The 17,872-nt window shown below is 58.5% G+C and overlaps 1 protein-coding gene across 2 annotated transcripts in view; it reads left to right on the top strand.

Annotated features, from left to right (window-relative positions):
* Positions 1-11,356, top strand: part of PIAS4 (protein inhibitor of activated STAT 4) — a 28,127-nt gene extending 16,771 nt beyond the window's left edge. Inside the window, exons 3-11 of one of the 2 annotated variants that reach the window (XM_032252247.1) lie at positions 2,001-2,085; positions 4,175-4,216; positions 4,693-4,783; positions 4,889-5,017; positions 5,093-5,198; positions 6,350-6,423; positions 6,747-6,823; positions 9,370-9,500; positions 9,612-11,356. In XM_032252247.1, coding sequence (XP_032108138.1) covers positions 2,001-2,085; positions 4,175-4,216; positions 4,693-4,783; positions 4,889-5,017; positions 5,093-5,198; positions 6,350-6,423; positions 6,747-6,823; positions 9,370-9,500; positions 9,612-9,868 — 992 coding nt within the window. In that variant the 3' untranslated portion in view covers positions 9,869-11,356. Of the gene's footprint in view, positions 1-2,000; positions 2,086-4,174; positions 4,217-4,692; positions 4,784-4,888; positions 5,018-5,092; positions 5,199-6,349; positions 6,424-6,662; positions 6,824-9,369; positions 9,501-9,611 lie in introns of both variants that reach the window. The other variant, XM_032252246.1, reaches the window with a different exon arrangement.
* The last annotated feature ends 6,516 nt before the right edge of the window (positions 11,357-17,872 follow it).

The following is a 17,872-nucleotide window of genomic DNA, read 5'->3' as shown; positions in this document are numbered from 1 at the left end:
TTTTGAGTTGGGGTTTGGCTCTGTTGCCCGGGCTGGAGTGCAGTGGTATGATCATGGCTCACTGCAGCCTCAACCTCCTGGGCTCAAGCGATCCTCCTGCCTCAGCCTCCGAAGTAGCTGGGACTACAGGTGGCACATGCCTCCACACCTGGCTAAGTTTTAAAATTGTTGTAGAGACAGGGTATTGCTGTGTTGCCCAGACTGGTCTGAAAGTCCTGACCTCAGGTAATCCACCCACCTGGAATCCCAAAGTGCTGGGATTACAGATGTGAGCTACCATGCCCAGTCTACTTTCATTTCTGATATTAATAGTTTATGTTCTTTTTGTTCAGTCAGCTAGGGCTTTTTTTTTTCCTTTGTTTTTTCCTTATACCCCCTGAGAAAAGCTAGGGTTTAAAAAAATTTTTTTGTTAACAGTCTTGCTCTGTCACCGAGGCAGTGGTGGCAATCTCTGACCCCCAGCTTCAAGCAATTGTCCTGCCTCAGCCTCCCAAGTAGCAGCTGGGATTACAGGTACCCCCGACCATGCTTGGCTAATTTCTTTCTTTTTTTTGGGACAAAGTCTCTGTTGCCCAGGCTGAGTGCAGTGGTGTGATCTCGGCTCACTGCAGCTTCCACCTCACAGGTTCAGGCTCTTCTTCTGCCTCAGCTCCCGAGTAGTTGGGACTACAGGTGCCTGCCACCGCACCTGGCCAATTTTTTTTTGTATTTTTAGTAGAGGTGGGGTTTCCCCATCTTGGCCAGGTCGGTCCTGAACTCTTGACCTTATGATCCACCCGCCTGGGCCTCCCAAACTGCTGGGATTATAGGTGTGAGCCACCACACCCAGCCACTTTTCTTTTTTTTAAGAGATGGGGCAGCCGGGTGGGGTGGCTCACTCCTGTAATCCCAGCACTTTGGGAGGCCCAGGCGGGCGGATCACCCGAAGTTGGGAGTTCAAGACCAGTCTGGCCAATATGGAGAAACCCTGACTCTACTAAAAATACAAAACATTAGCATGGCGTAGTGGTGCACACCCGTAACCCCAGCTGTTCAGGAGGCTGAGGCAGGAGAATCACTTCAACCTGAGAGGTGGCGGTTGCAATGAGCCGAGATGGCACCACCACACTCTAGAATGGGTGGCAGAGCGAGACTCTGTCTCAGAAAAAAAAAAAGAGATGGGGTTGGCTGGGCACGGTGGCTCACACCTGTAATCCCAGCACTTTGAGAGGCTGAGGCGGGCAGATCACCTGAGGTCATGAGTTGGAGACCAGCCTGGCCAACATGGCGAAACCCCATCTCTACTAAAAATACAAAAATTAGCTGGGCATGGTGGCATGTGCCTGTAATCCCAGTTGTTGGGGAGGCTGAGGCAGGAGAATCACTTGAACCTGGCCAGGCAGAGGTTGCAGTCAGCCAAGATTCTGCCACTGCCCTCCAGGGCAACAGAGTAAGACTCCGTCTCAGAAGAGAAAACCGCAGTGTTTTCTGCCTGTGCCTCTGCTGCTCGGCTCAGCTGTAACTACTAGGGTAGGACCCAGACTTGTCAACACCGTGGCCTTATATCCTTTTAGTACGCGTGGTGAGATCTCTGTCCTGGTGACATGGGCGCCTTGCAGGCATGAGGAGAGCTGGGGCCGGGTCCAGTTTGTGCTGCCAGAGGGAGGAGGAGGAAGGACAGTCATGTCCTCCAAGCCTGGCGGGGCCCAGCTCTCCCCTCAGGCAGCTGGTCGCTTTTCAGTCTTCCTAAATATTAGATGCCTGCATCCCGCCAGCTGCCAAGGTTGCCCTGCTCTCTGAGTGGCCCTCAACAGGGCATGGGCCGTGTGAGCAGCCCTAAGAAGGGGACAAGAGTCCTCCCTCCTCCTCCTCGTGCGGCCCCCACCTCTGCCCCACATATCTGTCCAGCCAGCTTCTATTTCCTGTTTCCTGGTCTGAAGAGGCGCAGGCCCGGAAAAGCAACTGGGCTCAGGGGACCTGCCAGTGACCAGACGCGTCCCTGAACCCATGTTTGTCTTCAGTCCCACAGAACAACGAGAAGCTTCAGGAGAGCCCGTGCATCTTCGCGTTGACACCAAGACAGGTGGAGCTGATCCGGAACTCCAGGTGCGCGGTGCCTCCCCCAGCCCAGTGCCCCGTGTCCTGGGCTCACGGGAGAGCCGGCAGCCACGTCCACCGCAGGCCTCGCTCGAGTTCAGTCCAGATCCCTGCTGCAAGGCAGTGGCCGAGTTCTCTTCCTTCCGTAAAATCCTGTCCTGGGTCTCAGGTACTGGGCTGTGTGCTCACTGCCTGTGCCCTGCAGCCCGAGAGAGAGGCGGACTGACTGTCCACTTCCAACACAGTTGTGCCCTCTGCATGTGGGACTGTCCTGGGCACGGCAGGGTGCTGAGTCGCATTCCTGGCCTCCACCCACTCCATGCCAAGAACATGCCCCTGTTGTGACAACCACAGATGTCCCCAGACACTGCCCGGTGTGTGTCCCCTGGGGCAGCGTCACCCTCAGGTAAAGATGGTTGAGCCGTAGCAGGTGAGGGCTGGCGCGGCTGCCCTGCTTCTTCCCCAGTCTCTCCAAGGCTGCCCTACCCCCAGCTGAGACATTCCTGCTGGGGCAGCCATGTGGCAGGTGCTGGGATCTCAACACGGAAGGCCGTTTGCCCAGGTCACACCTGAGTCCGTGTCGGGGCTGGGGTGGGTGCCCGCATGTAATGCCCGGCCTCTCGGGCCCAACTGCTTCTGACCCACTGCCCCCACCCGCCGTGGGCCCAGGTCCCCGGGGCCTACCAGCATGGTCCTCATATCCAGTAAGGGTTCGGGATCAGCCTAGCCAGGCCTGGCCACGGAGGCCTGTCTGCCTGGGAGACCCAAGGTGGTGACTTGCCTTCCTCAGCCTCCTCTTCCCTGTCTTGAACCAGGTCAGCACAGCCTCTACCCCCACTGGGTCCCTGCTCTGGAGCGCCCAGAGCCAGCCACGCAGGGGCTTGGTTTCATTTTTTAAAAATTAATTTAATTTAATTTTACTTTTTGAGACGAAGTCTTACCCTTCACTATGCTGGAGTGCGGTGGTGCTATCTTGGCTCACTGCAATCTCTGCCTCCCAGGTTTAAGCGATTCGCCCTCAGCCTCCGGGGTAGCTGAGATTACAGGCATAAGCCACCACACCCAGCTAATTTTTGTACTTTTAGTAGAGACGGGGTTTCACCCTGTTGCCCAGGCTGATCTCGAAATCCTGACCTCAGGTAACCCACTCACCTCAGCCTCCCCAGGTGCTGGGGTTACATGTGTGAGCCACCGCGCCGGGCCCTGCGTGGTCTTCTGTGTTTGGCGTCTCATGGGGCAGGACATCCTCACAGTGCATCTGTGCCAAGGCCTGGGTCTCAGCCTCGCTCTTTTCCAAAGCTGGGTCACATCCAGTGCATGTGGGTCCTTCACATCCAGTGGCGTGTGAAGGACACTCAGGGGGCTGCTGCTTTGTGGCTGTCATGGTCAGTTCTGCCGTGAACACCCATAGACGTGTCTTTGGGTAGATAGGTTTTTCTCTTTTTCTGTAGGCATTTCTTGTTAAAGTTTATCCTTGGGTATTGGGTTTTTTTTTTTTTTTTTGAGAGAGGGTTTCTCTTTGTCACCCAGTCTGGAGTGCAGTGGTGCAGTCATAGCTCACTGTAATCCACCTCCATGGGTTCAGATGATCCTCCAAGCAGGAGGGATCATCCTGCCTCAGCCTCCGAGCAGCTGGGACCACAGGTGTGCACCACCACACCCAGATAATTTTTTGTATTTTTTTATAGAGACAGTTTTACAGTGTTGCCCAGGCTGGTCTCAAACTCCTGGGCTGAAGCGCTCTGCCAGCCTTGGCCTCCCAAGCTGGGTGTTTTGTTGCAGTTGTGAGCTGGCCGCTGCATTCCAGCGTGCGCCTTTTAGCTGCGGCTCCTCGGAGCGAGAGGCAGCTGGCTGCGCTCTCTGGTTCAGGGCTTTGTGGTAGATTCTTTTCCATTTTCCAGGGAGGCCGGCCCCTCTCCTAGCCCCACAGCCACTTTAGTCTCACCCAGCCTGCACAAAAGAGTCCTGGGCCTCAGTTTCCCAGCTAGGGGGAGGGAGCCTTTCGGGGAGGAAGTCTCTGCATTGTGGGGTGGGCTGGGGTCGTGCCCTCCTCACTCATTTCCCCTTTCCTTTTCTCTGGTTTGCTCCACACCCACAGAGAACTGCAGCCCGGAGTCAAAGCTGTGCAGGTCGTCCTGAGGTATGCCCAGGTGTGCCCGCTACCCCAGGGCTGGGCCCCCAGCCGCCCACTTCTCCAGTCCCGCCATGGCTCCCCAAGTCCTGGCCCAGGCCCTTCTCAGTCTCCCCTGCTAGCAACAGAGCCCAGCTCCCCCCATCTGCCATCTGTCCCTGTCTGGGGACACACCACTATCCCCCATCCCTGCCCAGGCCATACCCAGACTCACTGAGACCCCCTCACCCCCATGCAGTCCAGCCACGTGTCACGTTTTGTATCACCCCCGTCACCACCACCTCTGTCCCCCGGGGCCCAGCCCCTCCTGTATCCCCCCGCCTGCTGCCCCATGTCCCTGTGGTCCCCTGCAGCGACCCAGCCTCTCCTGTGCCCCCCCCCGCCACCCCTTGGTCCCTGTTGTCTCCCAGAGCAGCTTGGCCCCTCCTGTGGCCCCCTTCCTGTGCCCCCCTCCTGCCGCCCCATGGTCCCTATTGTCATTGCAGAATCTGCTACTCAGACACCAGCTGCCCTCAGGAGGACCAGTACCCGCCCAACATCGCCGTGAAGGTCAACCACAGCTACTGCTCGGTCCCGGTGAGCACGGCCGCTTGCGTCTGCTGTGAGGGTCGGCAGGGTGGAGGGGCGTGGGGGCCATTGGAGTTCCTTATACTCTCGTCTGAGCGGCCCGTCTGCTCGCAGGGTTACTACCCATCCAATAAGCCCGGAGTGGAGCCCAAGAGGCCGTGCCGCCCCATCAACCTCACCCACCTCATGTACCTGTCCTCGGCCACCAACCGCATCACCGTCACCTGGGGGAACTATGGCAAGGTGAGTGAGTGCCCAGGCCACCTCCCTGACCCCCGCCATGCCCTGCCGGCCCTGACCCAGCCCCTCTCTGCCCAGAGCTACTCGGTGGCCCTGTACCTGGTGCGGCAGCTGACCTCGTCGGAGCTGCTGCAGAGGCTGAAGACCATTGGGGTAAAGCACCCGGAGCTGTGCAAGGCGCTGGGTGAGTGGGCTCGGGGCCACCTCGGTGAGGGCGGGCAGAGCTGGGACCCAGGGCTGGAAACTTGGCCAAGGCCGGGGCAGCCTTGGCTCAGGCAGGAGAACTGCTGGGGCCCTGTGAGGGAGCAGACCGTGGCAGCCAGCACGTGGCTGCCACCGTGTCCCCATGGAAGGAGGAAGGGCCCACTGGTCCACACACAGACTGCAGGTTGGGCCAGGGGGCTGGGTGGGAGTCAGGAAGGAGGAAGTGGCTCCTACTCGGCCAGAGATAAATGATGTTTCAGGCCAACAGTGGGTGGTGGGGGCAGTTCCAGGCAGAGAAACGTCAGGGCAGCTAGGGGCAGTGGTGGGACAGGCTGGCATCGTCACTCTGGACCCCAAGTCTGGTGGGCAGGTGGCTTCCTGGAGGAAGCAGCTTAGGTCCACCAAGCAGCTGAGGGCCAAGTCGTGGATAGAGAGGCCCCGTGGGCTGTGGGCCAGTGTGGTCTCTGCCCCGAAGGGCCCAGGGCTGGGGTTCTTTCCTGAGCTACCTGGGGATGGAATTTGGCCGCATCCCAGAAGCGTCAGGAGGGCAGCCAGGTGCCTGCGAGAGTTCCTCCTGTCAGTGGCCTGCAGCCTGTCGAGTGGTGGGCATGTCTTTTCCTTTGTAGAAGCAGCTGTGCTCCTGGGCATGCAGGCTGCCCGGGGGCGGTGCCCAGGGCTGGGCAGCAGCCGCTTCCTGGCTCCTGGTCAGGAGTTCCATGGTCCATCTCATGGTGCGGTTGCTGCCTTATTCCCGGCTGTGGCCTTGGGGATGGTGCTTTGGTGACAGGATTAAGTCACATTGATGACCCTGTAGGTGGCTGTGTTGCACGAAACTTTCCAGAAAGGTCTCGTGGGTCATAGGACGCTGATGCGGGCTGGGGAGAGGCCTCATCTGCATGTTGGGGCTTGGGCTGGATCTGCGATGCGCCCAGGCTGCGGCCAGATCTAATGGTCGTCGCTGCCCAGCCTTCCCTGATCCCTCGTAGCCCTGAGCCAGCAACCAAGCTCGGGGCTTGTCCTCAGGGTGCCTGTTCTGGGAGGTGGAGGTCAGTGCTGGCGACAGCCCGAATCCCAGGCCCTCGCCCTGCTGCTCCCTCCCCTCTGATGGTGTCCTCTGTTCCCTCCCCACAGTCAAGGAGAAGCTTCGCCTCGATCCCGACAGCGAGATTGCCACCACTGGGGTGCGGGTGTCCCTCATCTGCCCGGTGAGTTGGGGCACACACCCCTCCTCGGGGCCTCTGTTGTAGCCAGGCCTCGTGCCTGGAGGTCCCGGTCCCGGGGTGGCTTGGCTGGGCCGAGCCTGAGCGGCAAGGCTGGCTTGGTCCCCTCCGTGTCCCTGAGACATGAGCGATTAGAAGGAGCCACAGGATGCAGCTGTGGGTGATGGGCACCGGTCAGGCACAGCAGTCAGGGGTGCCCTACTCACCCAGCCCCTCACCCACAGCTGGTGAAGATGCGGCTCTCTGTGCCCTGCCGGGCAGAGACTTGCGCGCACCTGCAGTGCTTCGACGCCGTCTTCTACCTGCAGATGAATGAGAAGAAGCCCACCTGGATGTGCCCGGTGTGTGACAAGCCAGCTCCCTACGACCAGCTCATCATCGACGGGTGAGCCTGGGGCCCCGGGGAGGGAGGCCAGAGCCAGACACCGTGGAGGTCTTGGCGGCGCTCCGCTTCCTACAGACCCTGTGCTGCCCCAGCAAGACACAATAGTGAGGGCGCATGGTCCCAAAGCTCCAGAAGACCCGGGGCTGAGGAATGAACCCATTTCTTCCCCACGGAACTTGTCAGAGCTGTGCAGGCGCCAGGCGTGTAGCTTAGGCTGCAGAAGGTGGACTCGGGTCCACCCCTGCTCCCATGTGACCTTGGTCAAGTGTGACCTTGAGTTCCAGGTGTATGTATGGTTTTTGCCACGGAAAGCTGAGCGAGGCACGGCTTTCGCACGTCGTTCCACCCAGGAAGTGCAACGTGGCAGACTTGGTTGGGGGTGACCTCCTCAGAGAAAGGCAGAGGAGGCGGCGGCTCCCCGAGCACTCTGGCCACACCACACCACACCCTCCCATTCCTGTGTGGCACAGCTGGCCAGGCGGTCCCCAGGCCACAGGACAGGAGGACAGGGCCTTTCTCCCTGGAGGGAGGCTCTCTCTGCCCAGGGCTTAAGTTTCCAGAAACTGAGCCCCGTTGTCTGTGGTGTGCAATTTGCTGGCTGGCGCCAGCCACACCTCCCTCTCATCCCCAGAGCCGCTGGCAGGTTGTGAGGCTACATCGGCATGAGCTGGTGCCCTCATAGGCGGGAGCAGGCTCCGCCCAGGGGAGTGGGCCCAGCCCCCAGCCCCCAGGGGCATGGCCTCAGCCAACCGTGCAGGTGAAGGCAGGACTGGCCCACCTCCGGGGTTATAGATTTGGTCCCCAAGTAAAGGTCCCAGGAGGCAGACCTTCGAGCCTCCCCATCTTACAGACGGGGAGATAGGCTCAGAGGAGGCAGCCAGCAGCTGGAGCTGCCCCGGCCCACAGGTGTCCCGGCTGGGACTGGAACCCAGCCTGAGTCTGCTCCCCTCCTCGGAGGGCTGTGTTGCCACCCCCCTGCAGGCCAGTTTTGGGTGGAGAGAGAGGCCCTGGGGCCCGGGCACATGGGCTGCCTGAATGGCCTCTCTGTTCCCAGCCTGACAGCTGTGCGGCCGGTGCCCGCCTTCCCCCACAGGCCCTGAGCTGGTCTTGGGCTCTCAGCTCCAGGGCTGGCGGGCTGGGGCAGGCAGCTGTGTCCCACATAGGTGTTGGTCTCAGCAGCCCATGGGTACTCGGTGTAGTCAGGGAGACTTCCTGAAGGAGGGCTCCTTGGTTCATACATTATTCCATGAGCCCTGTCACCTGTATATCTCTAGCTGGGTGACCCCAGGGTCCCCAAGAGTCATTTCCCAGACCCCGCCTTCAGAGAGCCTTGCTCTGGGTGGGGCAGATGGAGGAGGAGAGCCAGACATAACACTCCTGTTGCTGTGCTTGTCGGGGAGGGGGAAGGGAAGCTGTGGGATGGGGCTTTGGAGGTTGAGTAGGAGTTTTACAGGCAAGGAAGTAAGCAGGCAGAGCTGTGCCCATTCCTGGGATGGCCCTGGCACAGTGAGCTCTGAGCATCACCTCAGGGTGAGGGTGAGGGTGAGGGTAGGAGGGGTGGGCGGGGCTGACATGGGTGAGAGGAGTCCCATAGGCCTCAGAGGGTGGCCCAGAGCGGGAAGAGGCCTCTTCTGCGTGATGAGATCGATGCTGCGGCAGGCACGTGGGAGCAGCTGCAGCCGTGACAGTGACAGGCCAGACTGCTCTGTGGTGTATGGCCCTGCCTGTACCTGTGGGCATCCCTTCAGACGCCCCCCTTTGGCCACTGCACCCTTCCCATTCTGCAGGTGGGGAGACCGAGGCCCTTTGGCTAAGATGCCCTAGAACCAGGGCCTGCCTCCGATTGGCCTTGGGTCCTCGGGACGCATCCCTTTCCTGGGCCTCTGTTTGCACGTTTGTAAAATGGGGCTGGAAGGACTCTTGAGTAAGAAGGCTGGACACTGGGTGGGGTGGGTGCTCTGGAGAGGCTGTGGCTGTGATGGGCATGGGGGGGCCCCACTCTGCTCCCAGTGCTACCCTCACAGCCTCTGCAGGGTCTTGGAGCAGCCCACAGCTTCCCCCCGAGGCTGTTTCCTCGTCTGCTGGCACATAGTGCAATGTGAAGGCATGGGTGTGCGCACACCCACAGGCTCACACACATGCACACACACACCACATGCTTACACATGTCTGCAGTCTGTGCCTTCACGTGCACACGTGCCTACATTAACACAGCGTATGCACATGCTCATGTGCCCATGTCCGTACAATCCACATACAGGTGTGTGCACATCTACACATGTAGACATTCACATGTGTGCACGCATGTACACTCACGGCCACACAGTCCACATATGCGTGTATGTATCTGCAGACCTGCCCAGGGCTCAGCAGCTGCAGGGGCCTTGGCAGGGAGGGGAGGCAGTGCTTCTGGGCCTCCCTGGTCGGGGTGGTGAAGCCACCCTGGCACAGAGAAGTGGGCAGCGGCTGGCTGCGTTCAGAGGGGATGGCGGGCTGGTGGGTGGGGCGCCCCCAGCCCAGGGCTCAGCTTCTCTGCCTCGCTCCAGACTCCTCTCGAAGATCCTGAGCGAGTGTGAGGATGCCGACGAGATCGAGTACCTGGTGGATGGCTCGTGGTGCCCAATCCGCGCTGAGAAGGAGCGCAGCTGCAGCCCGCAGGGCACCATCCTCGTTCTGGGTGAGTGCCGCTCCGCCACTGACCTCGAGGTCCCCAACTAGGCCGCCTCAGTTTCCCTATTTGTCAGTGTCTGCGTCCTAAGTACCTGCGCCCTGTGCCTGTTGCTTGCAGGCCCCTCAGATGCCAATGGGCTCCTGCCCACCCCCAGCGTCAACGGGAGTGGTGCCCTGGGCAGCACGGGTGGCGGCGGCCCGGCGGGCAGTGTGGAGAATGGGAAGCCGGGCGCAGACGTGGTGGACCTCACGCTGGACAGCTCATCGTCCTCAGAGGATGAGGAGGAGGAGGAGGAGGATGAGGACGAGGATGAGGAGGGCCCCCGGCCCAAGCGCCGCTGCCCTTTCCAGAAGGGCCTGGTGCCGGCCTGCTGACCCCGGCCGGACACTCGACTTTCCTGGTGCTCACCATGAAGAGGGGCGCGGGCCGGCCTCAGGCGCAGAGGGAGGAGTGACCTTTTATTTTTCTTTTTATTGTTGTTCGTTTTGTTTTTCCACCCCTTTGCCTGGCTCCTGGCACCTGTACCTCTGGACTCTTCTGTCGGGGGATTAAAAAAAAAGTAAAATGACAAAAAAAAAAAAAGATACGAAAAAGAAAAATGAAACAAAAAAGTCAAACTCTTAAAAACAAGGCCGGCCACCCACACGGCCACCTCCCCGGCTGGAGTCAGAGCCGGGCAGGGGTGGTGGGCGGGAGGGACCAGGATGCTGCCCGCCGCCCTCTTCCCATGACCATTCCAGCCAGGGCGCAGGGACCTGGGCGGCGGGCGGTGGGGCGCAGCCCCTCTCTGGCGACCACTTTGACGTTTGTCTCTTCCTTTGCTTTTTCTCTGCAAACGCGGCCTCGCCCAGAGACCCTCACGCTCCCAGCAGCGAGCGTTTTAGCCAAGAAGCCATGGAGTGGGTTGGGGCAGGGAGGGGCAGGGGCGGGGGGAGGGCGGGCAGGTTGAGGGCACAGTGGGGGGCTGGGGAGGGTTTAGCCACAGATGTGTTGTATTTTTTGAAAGTGCAATAATTTGGTATTTTGAAGACCCGGCGTGTGGCCAGGAACCCCCGGGGAAAGCGGGGGCCAGGGTGCGGCACCGTGTGGCGTGGGGGGGTCTCAGTTTTCTAGCCAGCTACCTCGGTAACTCCAATTCAGGTTAACTTCCCTACGGAACAGCACAGATGTCCACATATGTCCACAGCTGCCACCGCCGCCGCCGCCACCACACCCTGGTCCTCGAGGGACCGGGGGACGGTGGCTTCCCAAGGGGCAGCGGGGACTCCGGCGGCCCTGGCTCTCGGTTTGGGTAGATTCCTCTCCCTTCTTTTTGCTCTTGGGTTTTCCGACGGGTACGAGGCTGGCCTGGCGCTCTTTCCCCTGTGAGCCTCGCTCTTCCAGCAGGACCAGACCAGACGGGGCCTCCCTCCTGCCCCCAGGGGTTCCCAGCCCCTCACAGGCCCCACCCATGCCCTTGGCCTCAGGGTCCAACCAGGGGGGGCTTCGGGGGCTCTGCCTCCAGGAGCCTGCAGCTGGGCGTCCCCCTCGCCCCCTAGGAGACCGGGGTGCAGGCGGGACGTCAGCCTCACCTGGTTCTCCAACACCGCTTCTTGCGGTCTGTTTTGCTTTGTCTTCCCCAGCCCAGAATTTTCCTTTGTATAAACAGAACTCCTAGTCAGGAAGCAATATCATTTCAGGTCTAAAGAAAGGGACGTGCATCTGGCCCAGGGCAGCTCAGTCTCGCTGCAGAGCCCGCAGCCTGCTGTGCAGCCCGGCCCCTCCCGCCCGCTCGGGCAGCTGAAGGCCGCTGTTTTCTAATATTTGTATTCTAATTTAATTGTTTTTAAAAAATGGAAATAAAAAAGGTCGAGGTGAAGCCATCCAGGCGTCCGCTTTTCTGTGCCCTGCGTCTCTTGTGTGCCTTGTAGTGGGGGGCAGGTGGGGAAAGGACAGAAACTCGGCCCTACCCACATCTCTCCTGGTCATTGCCTGAGCTCCAGAAGTCAAAAGGTGCGCCACCTGGTCAAATGAGGCAGATTTTTATTTTTTATAGAGATGGGGTGCGGGGTCTGTTCTCAAGTGATCCTCCGGCCTCAGCCTCCCAAAGTGCTGGGATGACAGGTCGGAGCCACCGCGCCCGGCCTGAATGAGATCAGTTTCACCCAGCACGGGAGACTGGGAGACTGAGTGGGGGCTCGGGCCGGACACAGAATTCAGGTCCCAAGATCATCCATGTCTCTCTGTGGTGGCCAAGAAGATAAATGTTTTGCTTTTGTAAGGAAAAAAAAAAAGGGGGCTCGGCCCGGTGGCTCACACCGGTAATCCTAGCATTTTGGGAGGCCAAGGTGGGCTGAGGTTTGGAGATCAAGACCATTCTGGCCAACATGGTGAAACCCCATCTCTACTAAAAATACAAAAAAGTAGCTGGGCGTGGTGGTGGGCGCGTGTAGTCCTAGCTACTAAGTAGGCTAAGGCAGGAGAATTGCTCGAACCAGGGAGGTGGAAGTTACAGTGAGCTGATACCAAGCCACTGCACTCCAGCCTGGGCGACAGAATGAGACTCTGTCTCAAAAAAAAAAAAAAAAAAAAAAAAAAAAAAAGCCATCGAGCACACGAAGAGCTGTTAGGGATGCGAGAGTCAAATCCACAGTGAGTTACCTGTCACCCCCCACCAGGCCGGCTAGCATCAAAGACAGCAGTGAGGGTCAGGGAGGGTAACATGGTGCAGCCCCTTGGAAAGAGTTGGGCCGTTGCTCAAAAGGCTAAATGTGGAGTTAGCATGGGACCTGCAGTGCCACCCCTAGGCATGTCCCCGAGGCACCTGAACACATCCGTCCAGATAGAAACATGTTCACAGGGCCAGGCTCGGTGACTCATGCCTGTAATCCGAACGCTTTGGGAGGCCAAGGCGGGCAGATCATGAGCTCAGGAGATCAAGACCATCCTGGCCATGGTGAAACCTGTCTCTACTACAAATACAAAAAATTAGCCGGGCGTGATGGCGAACACCTGTGGTCCCAGCTACTCAGGAGGCTGAGGCGGGAGGATTGCTTGAACCCAGGAGACAGAGGTTGCAGTGAAGATTGTGCCACTGCACTCCAGCCTGAGCAACAGAGCAAGACTCTGTTTCAAAAAAAAACAAACGTATTTACAGATGTGCACAGCAGCCAAACGTGGAAATGACCCGTGTCCATCAACCTGGCGGTGTGTCAGCGCAGTGTGGCCATCCATACTGCAGTATGACAGCCATGGACGAACCCTGAGGACGCCACACTCAGTGAGAGACGCCACACACCGAAGGCCACTCAGCGTGTGATCGATCCCATTTCTATGAAATGTCCCGGACAAGCCAATCACAGAGACAGGGATGCCGGAGGGTGGAGAAGGGGACGGGACGTGATCACGAATGGTTATGGGGCATCCTTTGGGCTGATACAATGTTCCAGAATTAGTAGTGATGGAAGAATAATTTTTTGAAGGGATTTTTTTTTTTTTAAATTTCAGATCAATTCTCGCTCTGTTGTCCAGGCTGGAGTGCAGTGGTGTGATCTCAGCTCACTGCAACATCCACCTCCTGGGTTCAAGCGATTCTTCTGCCTCAGCCTGCTGAACAGCTGGGACTACAGGCACATGCTACCACGCACAGCTAATTTTTGCATTTTTACTAGAGACGAGGTTTCACCATGTTGGCCAGGATGGTCTGGGTCTCTTGATCTCATGATCCACCTGCCTCAGCCTCCCAAAGTGCTGGGATTACAGGCATGAGCCACCGTGCCCAGCCTTGAAGGGAAATTTTATGGTATGTGAGTTACTTTTTTTTTTCTTTTATTTTTGAGACAGGGTCTCACTCTGTCATCCAGGCTGGAGTGCAGTGGTGCAGTCATAGCTCACTGCAGCCTCAACCTCCTGGGCTCAAGCAATCCTCCCACCTCAGCCTCCAGAGTAGCTGGGACCACAGGTGTGCTCCACCACACCCGGCTAATTTTTGTACTTTTTGCAGAGGTGTAGTTTCACCTGGTTTTTCAGGCTGGTCTCGAACTGGGCTCAAGCAATCTTCCCTCCTCAGCCTCCCAAAGTGCTGGGATTACAGGTAAGAGCCACTGCATCAAGCCCTCTCTAAAGCGGAGCGGTTAAGAAGCGCATACCCCCGATTGGTGGTCCTGACAGTGCTCCTTCAGCTTCCTGAGCCTGCGGGACCTCTGAGCAGAGGCCTGTGTGCTCACAGTCTGAGGGCCTAGGAGGCAGGGGGCTCAGGACATGGTCTGGCTGTAGAACTGACGACCCTCCCACCCTGCCCCAGCTCGCATTGGGGACCTGGGCTCGAATCCTAGCTGCAGCAGTTTCATGGGTGGCATCACACGGGTACGGGGCTTTGACGTGGGGTCCACACAAAGACCCAGTGGCCCTCAGACTCTGTGGTGTCGCCTTTGTGGTGCTTCCTGGCGAGGGCTGGCATTGCTGACTTTCTGTGGCTACTAGGAAGGGCCCAATCCACAGAAGAGGAGCTGGGACTCTGAGTGGACCCAGTGCCCGGCCCAGTGCAGCGGCATCTGCCTCATTCATCCCTTGGGGCTGGCCCCATCCCCACCCTTGCTGGCCTGGACAGATTCCTTGGACATGGGCTGAGTCTGCTTGGAGGACAGGTCAGAGGAGGAGGCTGTCCCTCAGGGACCCCACCCAGAGGTAGTGGCTGCAGCAGCTGAGACTTCCAGCTCCAGATCCTGGCTTATGGCCCAAGGGCCTGGCATGGGCAGCATGCTGGGGTCCTCTGAGGTCCTAGCAGAGTCCGATGGCCCCCAGGTGAGGCTACCCCACCTGGGGCCTTGGGAAAACCTGGAAACAGGGGTGCCCAAGACCCACCCCTGGATTCTGCTAACAACCTGCCCGGCCGGTTCTCCCTGCTGTCCGTCTGGCCTTATCCCGTGCCAGCTGCCTGCCCACTCGAGGGGCTGTGGGTCACCTTCCCCGCAGGGGCCTTCGGGCCTGGGACCTCCTTGGATACTCAGCCCCCACCCCCACACTGGGTCACTGTCCACGCCCTGCCTCCCGCCATGAGACAGACGGACCCCAGAGAGATGAGCCTGGCTTCCAAGGCCGGGCAGGAAGGGTCAGGGACCTAGGGTTTCTCTCCTTGAGACCCAAGGTCAAGTCACCCTGGGCCCAAAGGTGTGATGTGGACCAGGGGCTCAACCCATCCAGTCTCTTCAGGGCCAAAAGAGGAAAAAGGGAACCCCCCCCAAGCCCTCCGCCCCCGCTCCCCACCCTCCCCCCAACGAAACACAGAACATCAAATGAGGCAACCGAGGCAGCAGCGGTCGTAACAGGCTGCGTTTAGTGGTTTTTTTTATGTACAAGAAAAATGAATTTTTTTCTGCTTTTTCATCTTTTGTGTTTTTGTTTGTATTTTTTTAAATTACTTTTAAAGCTTCTCCCTCCCCACTCCCAAAAAGTGCATTTTTATCAGGTTTTTTTTTTTTTTAAATCTCCCACACTTTATAAAGACTCTCGAATACAGTCTCTGGAATGTCTGTCTGTGCTCTGTACCCTGAAGGCGCCATCCCGCCCCCCATTCACCAGTCCTGGCCCCCACAAAGTCCAAGGCACCTGGATTCTGGGCCTGGGGGTGGGGCGGGGGGTGGGACCTGGGCATCGGACCCCCGTCCACAGCCTCCAGGCAGTCCCAGCAAGGGATTGGGGGTCGCCCCGGCCCCCTCCACCTCCTGGCCCCGATCCCCCCCACCCCCCGCCCTTGTAAATCTATGTATTTAATGCAAGCTAGCCTCAACTCTGAGGTTGTAGCTCCTGGGGGCCCCCCAGTTTCCAGGCCCCTGACCCGTCCTGTGCCAGCCACCCCCCACCCACCTCCGGGAAGGCTGCTTCAACTTAAATAACTTTTTAAAATAAAACTGCAAATATAAATATCTTTCTTTCTCAAAAAATAGGATTTTTGCTTTTTTTTGTTGGTTTTTTTTTTTTTTTTCTCTGTTTTTCATTTCATTCTCTGTCTCGCCAGCTGCCTGGACTGTCCCCATTTGGGGAGGGGGGGGCGTCCTGCGACCCCTGCCTCAGTGCCACCGAGTGTGAGGTGACTGCTCCTGCCACAGCCCCAGGGTCTGAATTGTGCCAAGACCCCCTCCGCCACCTTCCCCGCAGCCCCCCACTTCCAGGGGAAGACCCCAAAAGAGGCTGGGGACCCCCCTCGGAAGGAAGCAAAATGACAGCTATGGACAAAAGGTGACAGGGCTTTCATGACCACCATGGTGGGAGGGGGTCTCCTTGGCGGACCACCCAAGGCGGGGGCAGACTTTGGTATTGCCCGCTCGAGCCTGGCTCGCCACAGGCCCACACCCGTGCCAGGCTGGACCTGGTCCAGCATTTTACATTCACTGGTTTATAATTTTTTTTTTTTTTTTTCATTTTTAAAAATTTTTTTGCCTTTTTTTTTTTTCCTTAATCTCAAACGGCGGGGTGGCGTCGGTGGGGCCGAGGCAGGGAACAACAACAGCTGGTAGCAAGGATGCTTCTCTCTCTCCCCGGGCCCGGCAGGCTGGCGGGGACGCTGCAGACGGGGGCTCCGGCCCGGCCACCTCCCCGGCCCCCCGGGCGCCCCCGCCTGAAGCCCCCCGAAGCCTGGACCTCACTCCCGCTGTCTTGCACACACGCACACACCCGTCCACGAGAATGGAAGCCACAATTTCGCATTGTTTTTTTTCTTTTTTTTTTTTTGTACCAGGCAGTTAAAAAAAAAAAAAACACCCCAAAAAAAGAAAACACAAAATAAACCCCAAACAACCAAACAAAAAAGCTTTTAGCTGTGTCCTTTCTCATGGAGTCACACGACCCTCCTCAAATATCACTTTTTGTTTGTTTCCTGAAATGCGAGAATTCAGCAGGTATCTTTGGCAACACTTTATCACGACCTTAATTTAAAGAATAAAAATAAAATCGATCCACGTCTATATACAGTATGTGATTGCGCGGAGTCTGGGGAGGGTGGGGCTGGGCTGGGCTGGGCTGGGGGGTCCCGGCTCTGGGCCCATGCAGAGGCTGTGGCCCCCAGGACGGGCGGGCAGTTAAGGCAAAGTGGGCGGGCAGGACAGGCGAAGCTGAGTGCGGAGCTGGGAACGAGGGGTTAGTGCAATCCCCAAGGAGGTCTGTGTGAGGGTCTCGGTGGGCAGCGGCCCTGGTTCCTATGGAAGTCCCAGAGGGCTCCACCCCCCAAGTCCGGTCGCCCCCACTGGCCAGGACGACAGCTGTGATTTTGGAGTTGGTTTTATTGCGTGGGGGTGCGTGGAGAGGGGGAAGTGGAAAGCGGGCTCACCCCTCAGGGGGCCGCTCTAGGAGCTGGAGCAGGGGGTGTCCCTGGCCTGGGTGTCCAAGCCACCGCAGATGGTTTTCTCTTCAGAACAGCTCGCCCTGTACCACTGGGGTGTGAATGCGGCTGGGGTGCCGTCACCCAGCCCCAGGGGAGAGGGGGGATCCTGAGACATTGGAGGGGGCTGACAGGCTTAAGGGGGAGGTGGGAGGGGAACAAAAACCATCCTGTAGAAACAATATGGAAATTGCCTTCTTAAAAAGCTTCCCTTTAAAAATGAAAGAAAAAGACGAGAAGACGTGTGTGTCACAGAGAAGGGGTATGGGGGGGGGGTGGGGGCAGGGAGACATCCCCCTTGGTTGGGCATTGACAAGGAAGTGTCAGTGCAGCAGAGCGTCTATTTTCGGGGTCCCATGCTAGGCATTGCATATGCAAAAGGGGTGAGGGCATCCTGGCATCTGGCGACATTGTCTCCCCAACCCCGGCCCCTGTCCGTGGCCTGTGGCTCGGTCAACGCCGGGCCTTGTGGGAGCCAGAGGTTGGGGGGAGGCAGGTCCCAGCCCCCTGGATTACAGTCAGTGCCTTTGAGTAAAAAGAGGGGTTCCTGGGGCAGGGAAGGGGGGCGGTGGCTCTAAGGCCCTGGAGGTGGGGGGCCCCTGTCACCCACCTCAACAGGGCAGGCGTGTCCAAGGTCCAGCTCCTTGGTGGCCATGCGGGAGGACTGGGGTATTGAGGGTGCGGGGCAGCAATCGGGGTACTCCGGCTGGAAGGCCCATCCCTGAGCTAGGGAGGAGGAAGGAGAGACCCCGAGGACAGAGATGGCCCTTTGCATGTCTAGTGGGCGCTAAGACCTGTACACGTCAGAACCAAAAACGGGGACAGAAAGCGGGGCGGGGGACACAGCACAGACACCCCACAGTCCTGCCTTCGGGGCCAGCGTCCAGGGGTGCAGCACAAACACCTCGGGGCGCCTCCCAGGGCCCCTGCAATGGCTTCCTCCTGAACCCCCCTTCTCGATTTTTGGGGAACAGAAGTGGATTCTACGTTTGTGGTGGGTTTTTTTTTTTATTATTTTATACAA

This window comes from Sapajus apella, unplaced genomic scaffold (genome assembly GCF_009761245.1).
Source record: "Sapajus apella isolate SASKATOON/1434 unplaced genomic scaffold, GSC_monkey_1.0 scaffold77, whole genome shotgun sequence".
NCBI lineage: Eukaryota > Metazoa > Chordata > Mammalia > Primates > Cebidae > Sapajus > Sapajus apella.
The sequence above is the reverse complement of the archived record's forward strand: the minus strand, read 5'-3'. Positions and strand labels throughout refer to the sequence as shown.